Source organism: Diadema setosum, chromosome 15 (assembly GCF_964275005.1).
Source record: "Diadema setosum chromosome 15, eeDiaSeto1, whole genome shotgun sequence".
Lineage (NCBI taxonomy): Eukaryota > Metazoa > Echinodermata > Echinoidea > Diadematoida > Diadematidae > Diadema > Diadema setosum.
In genome coordinates this window covers 16,931,332-16,947,609 of record NC_092699.1, presented here as the reverse complement: position 1 = coordinate 16,947,609, position 16,278 = coordinate 16,931,332, and the positions used below count along the sequence as shown (strand labels likewise).

Genomic DNA, 16,278 nt, shown 5'->3' with positions numbered 1-16,278 from the left:
ATCGCAAAGTTTACAAAATCATACATTGCATATAAAGTAATATATCTGTTATGTACATGGGGGAAACTTGATTTAACGCTGTCGGGATCCAGGCATTTTCCACGTCATAACCGATATCTCGTCATGAATACTGATGCACTTTTTGATGGCATGTAAGTGTGGGACTACGTAACTTAATTTGTGTGATGTAGGCGCTGGAAAACAAAACAAAACAAATAACAACAAAGAAAAAAAAAACCTTTCATACATAGTCTTATGCATTTGTGTGTGTGTGTGTGTGTGTGTTTGTGTGTTCGTGTGTTTGTACTTGGAATGTAACTCTCATGCACGTATAAATTGTGCCCAAGGACTAGAATACAGAGCGTCGCAATCGCAGACGAGTTTTACTCATTGCACATAAACAGGTAAAATAATATCACAAGTACCTGAGAACTTTCATCAAACTTTCATTACAATACTGTGAATTCATGTACAATGCAAGCACATTTTAGATACATTTTACATAACACCACACTTTGTTTTACATAGTATCTCAGATACATAAAAAAAAAAGAACTCAATTATTACAGATATTGTGAAAATGTTAAACTTGTTAGCAGCCCGTCTTTGGTTCATCGAATTACAAACCAATTCACATAACAATAGACGCATAGATGCGTAAAAACTTCGAAAACTACCGAGACAACTTTGCGGCCTCATATTGCAGAAACAAGACACATATTTCTTTTCGGTATACTTGTAAACATAATTAGAATGGCATCCAAAACAGCCCTCGCGTCACCGTCACCATACATGAAATGAAAAAAAAAAAATCAAAATACATCTGATTATGGGACATTTGCGACATATAACTAGGCACAAAAAGGAAACAGCATGCTTCGGTCTATCCTCGACAAGAAGCAATTACTGGCAGTGGCGGATCCAGGAGGGGCGCAGCGTTCGCGCGCCCCCTTATGTTATTTAAACGAAAGAAATGAATAGAGAAAAAAAATTGCAGGGGCACACACGCCTCCCCTTGTAATGGCGCCCCCTCCTTCATGGAATTCCTGGATCCGCCCCTGACTTGTGTTAAAGGGGTGGTATACTTTCATTTGAGACCTGGCTTCAGATTTTGAGAAACCTCTTATGAAATTCCATAAGAGGAATGCAACGTTTATTAACTGAAAATTGGTTTTGAAATGGACGAGATATCCAATACAAAGGGATCTGGATAAAAGGTGGTGTGACCCACTTTTTATCAGGATCAATTTGTTTTTGGATATCTCAGCCATTACAAAACCCACTTTTTATCAGGATCAATTTGTTTTTGGATATTTCAGCCATTTCAAAACTGATTTTCATCAAATAAATTTGAATTCCTATAAGAATGATATGCTCTGTAACATTTCATAAGTGATTTCGAAATATCTCACAAAAAGTTAAAAGCTCAATTCTCATCTCTACCAATACTATACCATCCCTTTAAGGTTACTCACCAGGACAATAAACCATGGCCCTGCAATTACTGGGGATGGTTTAGGACAACGGACAGGTACACCTTCACGATAATGTAATGACTCGTTAGAAAGGCATAGACGACAAGGGTGTAAAAAATCAAGTGTCCCGGGAAGGTTAAAGAGGAAATCCACCCCCCCCAAAAAAAAAAATAAATAAACTTCAAAAGACAGAAAACATTTTCCCTACGGATAAAAAATGACAAAAATCGGATAAGAAATGAGGAAGATACGACATTTTGACATTTCACAATTTTTCGGGAGTAATTTCTTGACCAGTCCTTATGAATATTCAAATCAACAAGTTGACGATGTCATGCTCTCACAAATTCTTATTCATGTCACTTACAGAAATGACAAGAATCTCATATATCAGCTGTATAGATAATATGAAACTTGTCTTAGAAACACCTAAAATAAAAAGGACAATGTTAATTCTGATATATCTTGGTATGGGAACATGCTTTTTCTTGTATTAGCTAAAAAGAACAATTTTTCCGAATTTCATAATGATATATATATGAAAAATTGTGAGGGTATAAAACATATATGAAAAATTGTGAGGGTTTGACATCATCAACTCGCTCATTTGAATCTTCATAAAGACTGGTCAAGAAACGTTTTCCAAAAAATTGTGAAAAGTTTAAAATGTCATATCTCATCCGATTTTTGTCATTTTCGTATCATTCTGTAGGGAAAATCTCTTCTCTTTCTTTTGAACTTTATTTATATTTGGGGTGGATTTCTTCCTCAATATACCAAGTAGTCACGAACAGCACTGAAGTTCCGCCTAAGTTCTTTACTTTTTACACCAAGCTAGATTTGCACTGCAGAAGACGACAACTCTGTGACCTTGAAATATATTACTGTATACACCTCTCATTTTTAGAATAAGATAGGAAAGAAAGACTTTGTTGTTACAATACAATCGCTTGACTATATGGGAATAATCAAAAGCAGCACACACAGAACAAATTTTTATATATTATATATAATATTTTGTACTATGTAAGGTACTATAGACGTTATTCTGTAATTATTTTCTTTTCTGATACTGTGTCACGAGTCTGTTATATTCGTTTTCGTCTTCGTGCAGAGAATGTAGTTAGTCCATTCGCTATGACGAAACAATAACGAACCAATACGCCTGCCTGAGAATCTGTTCTCCTTGGCGAGTTTTTCCCCAGACGAAAAATAACGAAATCAAAGTGTAAGAGCAATTGACGAGATGAGCAAATTGTGGAAAACGTGAAGACTGATTTCACAGTCAATCAGACCGATTGTGTATAAATGTGTTATCTCGTCCGATCCTGCAGAGAACTCGCATCTCACCGCATGAAACTGAAATGTTCAATACAAGTCGCCTTAAAATTTCCCTCGCGTTTCGGTGAAAATGTCGCTAATGACGCCCTCTCATATGCACGGGGAAAACAGATTGGCGTGATCCTGGTCCACCGGCTCCTTTCCTTTCCACACATCATCACACATATTATGTAACCTTTGTGAGGATTCAGAGATAGAATATCAGCACTTCCGGTCGTTTGGTATAACACGCCAGATAGGAGCACTGGCCTAATGGACATTTGACCACATGCAGGAGCCATTCAGATGCTCTCTATAGGAGTTTGCGAGTTGAGAGTCTCAGGATCGGTGGATTTATGGTTCAACATGTAGATTTCTTCTTTCCTGGTTAAGTGCATGTGGTCCTCAAAATGGCCGACTCAGTCAAATCTGACTTTTGAATTGCATCCCTACAAGAAACCAACTTAGTTTCGTTTCAAGGGGGAAAAAGAACAGGAAGAGTGGCTGCAGCAGACAGCGAACAGGAGTTAAGTTGCCTCTGCAAAGCTTAGTCTTTTGGTCGTTTCCCAAGATGAAAATATCATTAGCTGAAAATGGTGCTCATTGGTAAAGGCAGCACGATCCTCACTTACGTCGTTCTCTTCTCCTCATCCTGCTTGTGATTGGTCCGACCCGGATATCACGTGCTCTCCTGTGTCTCACTCCACCTGTAGCTTTCAAGGGTTGCACATTCCGGCCCCTCCCACACCCAAAGACCTTGGCCATGTTCCCTTTGACCAGGGATAACACAAAGACTTCGTCACACATAACTCATGGTTAAACTATGACCATAGTCGATCCTGTCTGGATCGTCTCCGACGTCAATCGAGCCATAGGTATTTGTCGTCGTTCAATAGTTTGGCCAGGTCTTCGTTGCATGGCCGGAAAAATTCGTCCAGGAGTTTTCGGGTTTGGGGTAGCATGGGCCCGACTCGCTTATCAACGACTTTTCTCTGGTTGAGGTTCACCCCCAGTGAGGCATTCCTCCGAAACTCTTCCGACATCGGGTCTTAGGAAGGAGAATGGACAAGAAGACCGAATAAGGAGAATATTTGAATATAATGATGGGATATTCAAAACAAACCAAAACCCAAAGAGCAATGTGGATTGAGTGAAAGCAGAAACATCAGTAGAACACATCAGTGAAAGTTTGAGGAAAACCGGACAATCGATGTAAAAGTTATGAATTTTTAAAGATTTGGTGTTGAGACTACAGGACACGGAGACTATTAGAGTTCATGAGGTCATGTGTGGACAACAATATAAAGAAATATAAATAGAATTCAACATATTTTCACTTTTCTAGCTTAATGAAAGAGCACTTGACTAACTTCTTTCAGAAAGCAGGGAGAATGATATTACCCTTAACATAATGTCTGTAACAAGTTGGTGGAATGCGTAATTTTCATGAAAAATTATTTTGTGTGTGTGTGTGTGTGTGTGTGTGTGTGTGTGTGTGTGGAATTGTTCGCTCAAACAGGCGTGGCCTGTACCTAACATCACACTGCCTTTGTCTTACCTAGATCAAGGAATGTGTAGATCTCTTTCATGTAGTGTGAGTGGTCCTTGGACCAATCTTCTGTCCTCAAGAAGTACAGCTGTTCCCGCGGGAATCTCCTCAAATAATCCCGCACAAAAATGGAATAGCATCCCACGTTTACGTGCTGAAATGATAAAGAGAAACGACAGCGAGCACTTTTATTTGGCAAAGCAATCATTCTATTCGCTTTGTACTTTAATCATTCTGCGATATTCTTTCATTTAAAGTGGAGTGGCAGTGTTCAAGGCAATCATTTGAAGATTTGATAGTCATTAATATTCCAGCAGAGAGTATTGTGTGCATTATTAGTATTACTAACTGAATATAGATTTGATTTCGTTAGCAAAAAAAAACCCAAAACAAAACAAAACAAAACAAAACAAAACAAAACCAAGCCTTACCGTTACGATTTTCACGTACGAACAATACCGTGGACCATGTGCGTCGGTACAGCGGTAGTATTCGGCGATTGCCTGCACGATGCGCTTGTGAAAATCCATCGGCGATTTGACGCGCTTCCACGCAGCGTCAAAGTACAAGTAGGAGGAGTACGCGCGGTCGGTAGGGTTGCGCAAGATCCCGACGAAGCGCGTATCGGGAAGAACGGCGCGTAGAATATCCGAGTTGACGTACTTGAGGGTCTTCTGAAGATGAGGTGGCATGCGCTGTATCAGCCGCTTGTTGTCTTGAAACGTGAGGGCAGATGCATCGCCTGACAAAAAAAAAAAAAAAAAAAAGAGAGAGTGACGAAAAGTAGCATATTAAGCACACTTTACAGCAGTTTTATCACATCAGTGGCGGACCAGAGGGGCGCACTGGGCTGGCGCCCCCTTTATTTTTTGTTAAAAGCCAAAGAAATAAAAAGAAAAAAAAATTAAATGAAACCCGGAAGTGGCGGAAGATTTTTTTTTTTGCGCCCCCCCCCCCCCTTTCCGGAATTCCTGAATCCGCTCCTGAACATCTCTACCCTGATATTAACTATGAATGAACTATTTTTTCCAAGTTAATGTAGATTTATTGCAGAATTGCCGTATGGTTTGTATCAATAATATATGAACATAATTATATAAGTCATAATGTTGACGTACATATGATTGATGTATCTTTATTTTTATAATTTTGAATGAAAGACAATTCATAATCACGAAAAGATAGTATGCGACATAATGGTTCACAATGCCAAAGAAGGCTATTTCGAGGTCCCTGCTGGACGATATCATGTTCAATGACTAGCTGAAATCCAATCCTTTTTCATTTGTTCTGGCACCTGTCCCATTTTGCTCAACTTGTGGGGCCAGATCCGCGGAGTTGACTTCGAGAATGCCATTCAAACCAGTTAATGGTCTCCTTGAGGTAAATGTACTTGGACTACAGTAATGTCTTATCTTCTCTATTGGGCGAGAAAATGTGTAGCCATTCATTCGACATCAAGACAAATGACTTGAGGAAATTGTAATGAGGCGACAGATTTGATTCTATCGACGTCGACTGGCTTGGTCCCAAGTGGCTTTCCAATCGCTTTCAATAATTCCTCGCTTTCAATTGCTTGCCTTCGATTGCATTTTCTTCTCTATTTCTCCACTTCAAATTGGCTAGGCGGCTGCAGACTGACTCGATTTTCATTCACTCTTCTTACACTATTGTCTTGATGGAGTTTACAGACCCAAACATTCTTTAACTTTAAGTTGGTCTGAATGAAGGCTGCACACGTAGTATTACAAAACATATCACAATGAAACTCTTAACGTGCTAAAAACTAGAGAATTCTATAAACCGTCCTGATGGATGTGACAAAATCAAGAAATTTTAAAGTTATACTTTTATGTATTCCGTGACACTACATATCTCTGTTTTAACGTCTTTTCTGTATTGCTTTGCTTCATGAAAATCACAAGTCAGCAGACGATTAAAAAATTATACATTAAACTTTTCAGGACAATTATCCTCAAGTCGCGTAGAAATTGTACGAAAACATTGTACTACGATAATCATGTAGGACTGAAAGTCTTTAAGGGATGGTATAGTAGAGTGGTAGAGAAGCGGATTTGGCTTTTAACTTTTTGCGAGATACCGAAAAATCACTTATGAAATAGTATAGAGCATACCATTCTAAGAGGAATTCAAAGTTTATTTGATTAACCCTAATCAGGCTGGGGGGGGGGGGCGGAATCCGCCCCCCCCCCCCTCGACGTTTCGCGCAATATCTTCGCAACGCGATAAGCTCCCGCCGCGATGTTTCATGACTTTTTTCTTTCAAGTTTCGCGCAACTTTTGAGACCCAAATTGTTGCGCCCGCGCGTACCGTTTTGACGCGACGCCCGTTCGAAAAAAATTTGTCAACCCCAAAATTGCTCCAAAACGTGATTTTGTGTACAAATCCAATGCAAATTGTGTTTTTTCAATTAATTCACATAAAAATTCATATCTTCACTTAGAATGGCCGAAATTAATCTATATTAGCATAATAATGCTTCGAAAAATGTCTGTGACAAATTTTGGCCAAAAAACAAACAAAAACAAAAGGTCAAAAAACAAAGAAATACATAAGAAATTCAAAAAACAATAAAATACATAAGAAATTAATTTCGATACAGATTTTTTTTTATCCTATGTCTCAGAAGAATGATACAAGAAACATTTTAAAAAAAGAAATTAGCTTAATTGGAGCATTATTAAGTGATTTAGAGCCCAAAACTGATTTTATGCATAAATTACAATAATTAATTAACATAAAATATAAGAAAAATTTTTCGGAGAAAGCAACCATACATTTTGATAGAATACGTCGCGGGCGTCGCATGTGTCGATTTTCGGCGCAATCGCGCGTTCCATAGGCGAGATCTGAAGGGGGGGCGGAATCCGCCCCCCCCCCCCCAGATATAGCATAGCCAAAAAAGCCCAGCCTGATTAGGGTTAAAATCGGTTTTGAAATGGCCGAGCCATAAAAAAAAAAAACAACAACAAACAAACAAACTAGAAATGTCGCTATGGCGACTGGTATGCCTCCGCCATAATGCATGGTTCTCCGAATAGGCCTATAGCACAATGTCTTGACAATGTGTGATGACAGTTTCACATAACTGGCAAAATACTAAAAATGACAGGTTTGTCACAAATGCAATGAATGTTCACTTTCCTTGAACTAGGTTTATTTGGATGAATGGCTATACTGTCTAATATAGAGTGCAGGTATTTAGGGATTTGTACCCAACATTTGACCCTTTTATAAGTTTAAAGAAGAAGTGAAATTTAGCACTTTCTCTTGACCTTTTGGCCTTTGACCTTTTGACAAGAAACTTCCAAGAGAATCTGTATTGGGTAATACAATCCCATGCATACACTAAGTTTCAAGGAAAAATTCTACAGGCATTGCATAGATGAGAGGGAAATAATGACAATTTGATGAGTTGACCTCGACCTTTGACCCCCTGACCTTTGACCCATGACCTATAAATACCCTAAATGATCACTGTCAGTCAGTACATGCATATATATATTAAGTTCCATGAAGATAGGCCTATATCTTGAAATATTTGTGAGATATGGAGAAAAAAGTTAAATTTTAACATTTTCACATGACATTTGACCCTTGACCTTTGACCCCGTGATCCTAAAATCCAAACAAAGTATTATCCCCCCAGGATATACCCTCATACCAAGTTTGATGTAAAACCACCACACGGTTTTTGAGATATCGACAAACACAAAACGGGACGGACGTACTGACGGACGACCCGAAAACATAATGCCTCCGGCCACTTCGTTGGCGGATGCATAAAAAACCAAACAAAGTAAAACAAAGCGATTGTAATAAAACATGTTTCCCACCTTTTATTAGGATTGCTCTTTAGGGAGTATCTCAGCCATTTCAAAACCAATTTTCGTCAAATAAATGTTGAATTCCTCTTGGAATTACATATTATGTTGTAAGAAGTCAAGTTTCTCATTATCTCACCAAAAATGTTAGAAACTCGACGTTTGGTCTCAACCGAAACTACATGTATGTAAAATCCCTTTAATCTATACAAATTTAACACTCGAGTGCAGTTTTATACAAATGATACACAGGATAGAGTGCGTTAGTGAAGGTGCGCCGCACCTTCACTAACGCCACGAAAATAATCCTGTGCATCATTTGTTTTATAAAATGGGTCGAAAACTAACAGCATTTTCACGTACCTTTGTGGGTCAATACCAGTCAGCTACATGTAGCACTCGCTCAAAAGTAAGATGTCCGTCCGAAGATGTTCGTCCAAAACATTTACGCACGTCGCACTCGGAAATCCCGCACATATAAGTACTGTACGTATAAGAGCATACGTACGCATTATGTTATGCAAAAGCAAGAAAGGCCGGCTGGCAGCCCGAACTAGAAGTTGTTTACAGGATTGACAGCGCGTATAGTAGCGCGCGACGCACTAATAGTAAAAACTGATTGAGCGTGCACTGCTAGTGTAAACATTGTGACGTCAGTGACTTTACGGCGTGCATGTTAGTAAGAAATTAATGCACGCACACGTAACTCATTTCAGCGCTTCCAATTGGCCACATTCTTGAACCCATTTTATAAAAAAGGGTTAACATTGCTCTTCATAATTATGCTTTCGTGTCAGTGATACTTACATGTGGTTAGATATTTTTTTCCTGTTGTCTGAATGTTTTTCACAAGTGCAGACTGATGACTGAAGTATTTCTCCACGTCTAGACAAAATAATTGAAACAATAAATAAGGAAGTAAAGAGAAATGCGAGGTTCACAAAACAAGAGCGAACTAGTCAGTGGACGATAGGGTAAAGAAGTGGTTGATTTTTTATCTAACAGGTACGAAACTCGTTAAAGAAAAATAATTGAATAAAAAAAAAACATTATTATATCAGTATTTTGTAACACAGTGTTGATATTTTCCTACATTCAATATAATGAATATCATTGCATTTCATTGGGACCGAATAATCTCGCATTTTGTTCAATCAGATCTCGTTATATACTTAGTGTGTACTGCCGTTAATGGTTCAGATTCATCTGTAATGAAGAAACCGAATATAGAAGAGGGCAACACAAGCTACGCTTTCTCCCTTTTCTTTTACATTAAACTGATATACATGCTCTTCCTTGACAATAAAGACAAAGTAACACCTACTGAATGAAATAGGTAGGATAGGACATAGATCTATCGAAAGCAGCAGACAAAATAAAACGCATAATTGCTTTGTTTTAATTTGTTTTGTTTGTATGGAGTGATACTTTAAAAAACACACGATAAAACACTGCTTTGTAGCTTGAATCTTTTGCTGATATCTGCTAAAGGTCCGTCCAGGGACTAACATAAGACCGAAATGTGCAGCGCAAGCAGGAGTAGACTTGCCTAATTTGCAGATTTAGTTATACAGGAAAGATCTAAAATATGAACCAGTTCCAAGCCTTTAAGATCAACATTTGAGTGTGGTAAGCTGTTTCAAAGGTTGACGGTTTCTGGGAAAGAAGAAAAAAAAGTCAGGTGAGGGGGTGGAGAAAACGCATGGATGAACAGATGGAGATTAGAATCATCGCTTACTCAGGTTATCGGTGGTGGTCCACCAATGGGGTTCCTTCAAGGTCTTCACCATGTCCGGATGCCGAATGAGCTTACCCCACAGATCCGTCGTTCCGCACTTGGGGAATCCCCCGAGAAAGAAATACGGCAGACACCTTAGGGCGCCACTTTGTTTTCCCTTCCAACAGGGACTCTTGTACTCGGGAAGAAATTCGGACGAGTGGGGGAAACGGCTGAAAACCTGCGTGAAGATTGGCGAGAAACTGACATTGATCACTGAAAAAGAGGTGAAGAAAAAAACTGAAAGGATCAACGCAGTCCGTAAACTGAATTTACCCTGCGATATACTAGGTGTTACAAAAAAACAAAAAAAAAAAACATTTCCCACTTTTGATCCTGAATAGTTCAAAAACTGTACATCAGATAACACTGACATTGATATGAGCAATAGCTGAATAGTGCACAATTTTGCTGGAGGCAATTTTAAAATGACAGCATAATTCAGTTTCATGAAATTAAACATTAATTTTTCAGTTAGGTTTCAGATTTTGCTCTATTTTCAACCTTCAACCCTCAACAAAACTTTAACTTTGCACAGAAGTCAATTGGTGTGTATGGGAGTGTGTAGTTGACACCCAGACCTGTCCTGGACAATGACCAGGATTTGAATGCTCCATTATCTATTAATGAGTAATTCCACTATCACAGCTAGTCTTTATTCATTCTGAAATGTGGTGTATGCATGCAAGCACATGGAAACATGTGCTTACTTTTTTCATGTGCACGCATTTCACCCTTTGCTAGGAATTTAGACTAGCAGTGCCCAGCTAAGGCAATCCATCATGAATAATCAATAAGCATTCATGTGCCTTGGAGCAGAGCTCTGAACAGGTGGTATCCAGGTCCATTGTTCAGGGTCATTGTAAGTACACACTCACATACACATCATTAGTTCCTGTGTAAAGTTCAGGTTTTGTACAGAGGGTTCAAATTTGACCAAAATCTGAAACCTAACTTTGAAATTGATCATGGATTTCATGAAACTGGTAATGGCTTTCATATTCAAATCACCTCCAACTAAATTGTACCCTATTCAGCTATTACTCATATCAATGACAGTTTTATCTGATATATTGTTTTTGAGCTATTAAGCATCAAAATTGGGAAATGTTTTTTTGTAACACCTAGTATAAAAAGGAAGCCTTTATTCTTTTTCTTACTTGAATAACAAACAATTCCTACACATGATCATTGAATCATGCTTGTTTCATCAGTGGATTGACAAATCCATCAAAGTAAAAAACAAAGAAAAGATCACAAAAGAATATTGAAAGTTACTTCTATAATATATATATATATATATATATATATTCGTTTGGCACTCTAACATTGGTGATCTCAAACTTTAGGAAAATTTACCTGGGGTGCAAGTTGCCTCAGCTCCTGTGGAATGTTGTTTCTATCGTAACTTATCGGATCACCGATAGTTTCTGCGCCGATTTCCTGCATCATCTGCTCAAATCGAAGCTTCGGGGTTTTCCCCTTCGTCGGTGCCGCTCTCGCTTTTTCTTCTTTTAACCCTGATGTATCCTTCTCATTTGCATCAGCAGGAATGCGAATGACACTAGCATTAGACGTGTGCGTGGTTTTATGTGCCAGATTCAAAACCTGCTCCGACTTAGACTGTGATTGGTCAATACCTTTGCTTGGACTCGCGTCGCCTACTCTCCAGAAGTGCTCCGATCTCGCCTCTGATTGGCCAGCAGCTCCAGCGACATAGTCGGTTCTCGTTTCTGATTGGTCGCTTTGACGGTCCCAGAAAAATTCTGCCGCTCGAGGAGATCCCAGCATGTGGGCGGGCATGGAGATCGTGTCGGCCATCGACGACGAGACGATGAGGTAGCTGAATGACACACAGGCCATCGTCACAACAACCGCAAGGGCCACCTGATCCCAGAGACAGACATTAAAATCACAGAGGGAGTGACTGAGGAGGGAGAGATACACATCAGGGCCCCCATTTCATAAAAGATGACGACTGCAACTCTTGCTGGAAAGGCAACTTCCCACATAGCAACAGCCAATCAGGAAGCTTGATTCTTGTCGTTACCTTGACAACTGTCATTCTAGGAAAAGTTGCTATCATATCAATTTTTTTTTTTTTTTTATGAAATGGGGCCCAGATTATCCCATGTTTGCAGTTCACTTAGTCGTGCAACATGACTGCAGCCAATTTGGTACACGAGAAGACAGAGCTCATCGACAACAGTACCAAAGATTCTAGTTTAAACAAACAAACAAACAAACAAACAAACAAAAATAACAGCCCAGCACTTTCTTTAGTAAATGTGGTCATCACCAAAAGGAACCATAGTTATAACAACTATACGGCAAAATTGTTTGCAAGTTTCACTACGCGACCAATCTTAATTATTAATCTGCAGGAAAGCATGACCGAAATGTATTCATTGTTTGGGTGAAGAACACAAGAAATTACCTCGAACGAAAACTGATTCGGGGAATGTTTTCTCATTGCAAAACTGGGAAGCCGTGTTGGACCAAAATTTAACAAAAGCTTTCCCGACAAACCATTAAATCTCCTGAAAGGGAACTCTGTTTATATTTTAGGAGCGACTTCCGTATACGGGTATCTATACAAAGCCAAGATACTTCTTTTCAACGGAAACGTCACCATTCCTTTCACACAGAGATCAGAAAGGACGAGTCGCTTGAGAAGAATGTGGATTTATTTTAGAAGCTGCTGACATAGAGCTGCTGACATCACCATGTAAAGTTTGTTTCCATTGCTATTATTTCCTGATTTTTCTTCACCCTACACTGTAAAAACATTGGTGTTAGATTTAACACCATGGGTGTTAAATCTAACACCGATCAAGTGTCAATAGAGGACCACACCGACAGGTGTTGAAAGTATTTTGTGATGGTGTTGAAAAGTGTTCACCTGGCACTTCGTGGTGTTAATTTGACACTGTAGCTGGTGATATTCTGACACTGCGTTGGTCTTAATTCAACATTGACACACATGGTGTTGAGTTGATATTGCTGGTGTTAATTTCAATGGTATAACACCCGCCCAGCTGCAATAAGGGACCACACCAACTAGTGTTACTGTGGTGTAGATGTTTTCACACCTTTTTTTTTCCAAAATCAAGTACTTTATCGGAAAGTTCTTGATCGTTTTGTTAAAGTTCAAAATCAACAAGAAAAGCAGTAACCAAGTAACTAGTCAAAAAACATTTTCATACATTGAAGTGACACCAGGTGTTAATTTAACACCAAAAATGAGCACCGAAAATTTAACACCAGCTCGGTGTTTCATATTTAACACCGGACTTTTTGCAGTGTACTATTAAAGACGAGCGTTAAATCTAACACCGATCAAGTGTCAATAGAGGACCACACCGACAGGTGTTGAAAGTATTTTGTGATGGTGTTGAAAAGTGTTCACCTGGCACTTCGTGGTGTTAATTTGACACTGTAGCTGGTGATATTCTGACACTGCGTTGGTCTTAATTCAACATTGACACCACATGGTGTTGAGTTGATATTGCTGGTGTTAATTTCAATGGTATAACACCCGCCCAGCTTCAATAAGGGACCACACCAACTAGTGTTACTGTGGTGTAGATGTTTTCACACCTTTTTTCCCAAAATCAAGTACTTTATCGGAAAGTTCTTGATCGTTTTGTTAAAGTTCAAAATCAACAAGAAAAGCAGTAACCAAGTAACTAGTCAAAAAACATTTTCATACATTGAAGTGACACCAGGTGTTAATTTAACACCAAAAATGAGCACCGAAAATTTAACACCAGCTCGGTGTTTCATATTTAACACCGGACTTTTTGCAGTGTACTATTAAAGACGAGCGTAAATATATTATACTAAACATGTACTCATGATCGACACAGAAGCAGAGTGAAAACAACAACAACAACAACAAAAGATTGTCATACTTTGCACACATGATTCGATCCACAACAAACTCCGTCATTTTATGATCTTTCCAGGCATGTGTGACACACGTCCCTGGATGACACCCCGCCCCTTGATCTTCTCATTCTCTTTTCTTCCACGTTCAGAGATATCACGTTATACTAGGTTTGCCACTAAAATTCAGTTCAAGAATTTCAGATACTACCAGTGTTGCTGTGCCTGAAATTTCACGTGTGATCTCTCTGACAACGTTATATAACTACACCTGAAAACAAAATCAAATAACACTGATACAAAGTTCATACAGATATAAATATAGACATAAATGCACTTCTGACGAAAGCCCTGAGTAGTTCACCTTAAAACAGAGCGCTTGACGGGACATGGTGCCGACTCCATTCGCCCTCCAGTTCAGGGTGGGAGCTGTTTGATGCTAGATGATAAAGTCTGCGAACTGGCGACTCGCGAAGTGATCTAATATGCAATCATAGCATGAAGAAAGGAAATGATATAAGTGATCGATTTCATATCCAATCATAATTTCCAATATTAAACCTCCTAATTAAATTCAAACAATTAAGGCAGAATGTGTGGGAGGTTCAACCGCGGCCTTACTTCTCAGAGGGCTCTGCAATAACCACGTACATGTGATAATAAACGTCATCATGAGGGTAACAGACATTTGAAGCTAATTGGTTATTAGCCCAGCTGCAACCTATACCCTGAGAGCTGCAGTAATTGCATATAACAAATTGAAACATAAAACATGACTCGACAAGGCGGTGGAGAAGGTCACGCTATTCATCACTGTCGTCCAAATATTGACATAATGTCGAGCCAAATAGAGGCCAAGAAAAAAACCACAGATGCGGAAACACTTTTATACCAGATGAATAAATATTCATCAACATTCAAAGCACACTTTCTGCAAGCCAGACAACAGGAAGGAAAAAGGGCATGCATTGCTGAACACAATCTGATGGGGGGGGGGGGTTCACATGTTACAAATTTTTGGAATGATTATTACATGATGATGTACACTATACGTTGACTTGTCATGCAGTTCGAGTCCTCCACTGTGAAGAGGGTTACACGGTGACTTTTTTAGGTGAAGATACGCTATCAGCGTATCACCTATTGTGATTGTCAAAATCTCTCTTTATTAGGTGATACGCTATCAGCGTATCACCTATTGTAATTGTCAAAATTTCTCTTTTTTTTTATTCTTCTTTCTTTCTGCCACATTTTGTGTCGTCAATATCTCAACAATGACATTCCGGAATGACATGACATTTTCAGTCAACATGTCTCATAACAATATCTAGCCACAATAAGGTTTTCATGACAGTAACATATCTATGACGTCATCTAGGCGCCATTTTGTGATTTTCGGACCTTGTCACATGATCAATCATAACTTCATAACTAGATGTCATTTCTGTATCATTTTCGCTGGACATAAAGTTCAGGTCACGCTCTATCTTACTTTCTAACGCTAGTTACCCAGGTCATCATTAGGCGCGCGTAAGCGCGCGTCAAAATTTTAAAAGGCTCAAAACGACTTCCCAATGGGAAATCTCGAAGTTTCAGACAATTATAAGCGTTTCAAACATTTTCTCGCGTGCGCGTCCGTCCGCGCAATTTCGCGCGCAGAGCGCTTAAGAAACATGGAAATGCAATTTTTTTGACTGATTTGGATTCCTGATACTTTGAGTAACAGTATCCATTGATTTCCGATCGATTTCGACCCATTACAAAGGAATGCACAGGCGTCAAAGTTGAAATTCCGCACGCGCGTCTTTCTGCAAATATAGTGAAAAAACATGTCTTTGTTTATTTCGTCATAGCTCTTTAAATCGTCCGTTGACCCTATATTTCTATTGCATATTACAAAAGCATATGAATTGTAAATAACATTCCAAGTATCAATATTGCCAGAGAAACGCGATGACGTCATCAAATCGTCATTTTATATAAAAAAAGTGGAATTGATTTTTTTGAGGTACTGTTTCTGACATTCATTTGCTCGTATCTCTGTTGTTTAAGCTCAATATTATCCCAAATTCAGATATGTTGTACTTTGAACATTTGCCTCTCAAGTCCATGTGATGGTTTTGATATATGATGACGTCATCATACTAGAAATTGTGATTAAAGGTAAAGACTCAAAATCAGACAAGTTTACGTGTTATGTCTATGGGAGGTGATTTTTTTTTCAAACCATGCATTGACTTGACAACGTTTAAGCACCTTTACCTCATCTGATTTTGCTCCATTTCCTCTGAAACATAAATATGTTGTAGCTGAGACAATAAGCTGCAGTCATCATGCATTTTATATTTTCAAATCTCCTCATCAGGTCGACAATTTTGTAGTTAAAAACTGAAAATGAGAATGCAATCTGTACGGAATGATTC

At 38.8% G+C, this 16,278-nt stretch overlaps 1 protein-coding gene across 1 annotated transcript; it reads right to left on the bottom strand.

Annotated features, from left to right (window-relative positions):
• Window positions 1–3,084: 3,084 nt before the first annotated feature.
• Window positions 3,085–14,337, bottom strand: LOC140238974 (carbohydrate sulfotransferase 15-like). Its single transcript, XM_072318869.1, has 7 exons — window positions 14,220–14,337; window positions 11,327–11,854; window positions 9,929–10,148; window positions 8,998–9,075; window positions 4,776–5,086; window positions 4,354–4,498; window positions 3,085–3,843 (listed from the first exon to the last, which is right to left on the bottom strand). The coding sequence occupies exons 1-7, from the start codon at window positions 14,244–14,246 to the stop codon at window positions 3,656–3,658; spliced, it is 1,497 nt and encodes a 498-aa protein (XP_072174970.1). The 5' UTR covers window positions 14,247–14,337; the 3' UTR covers window positions 3,085–3,655.
• Between the last annotated feature and the right edge of the window lie 1,941 nt (window positions 14,338–16,278).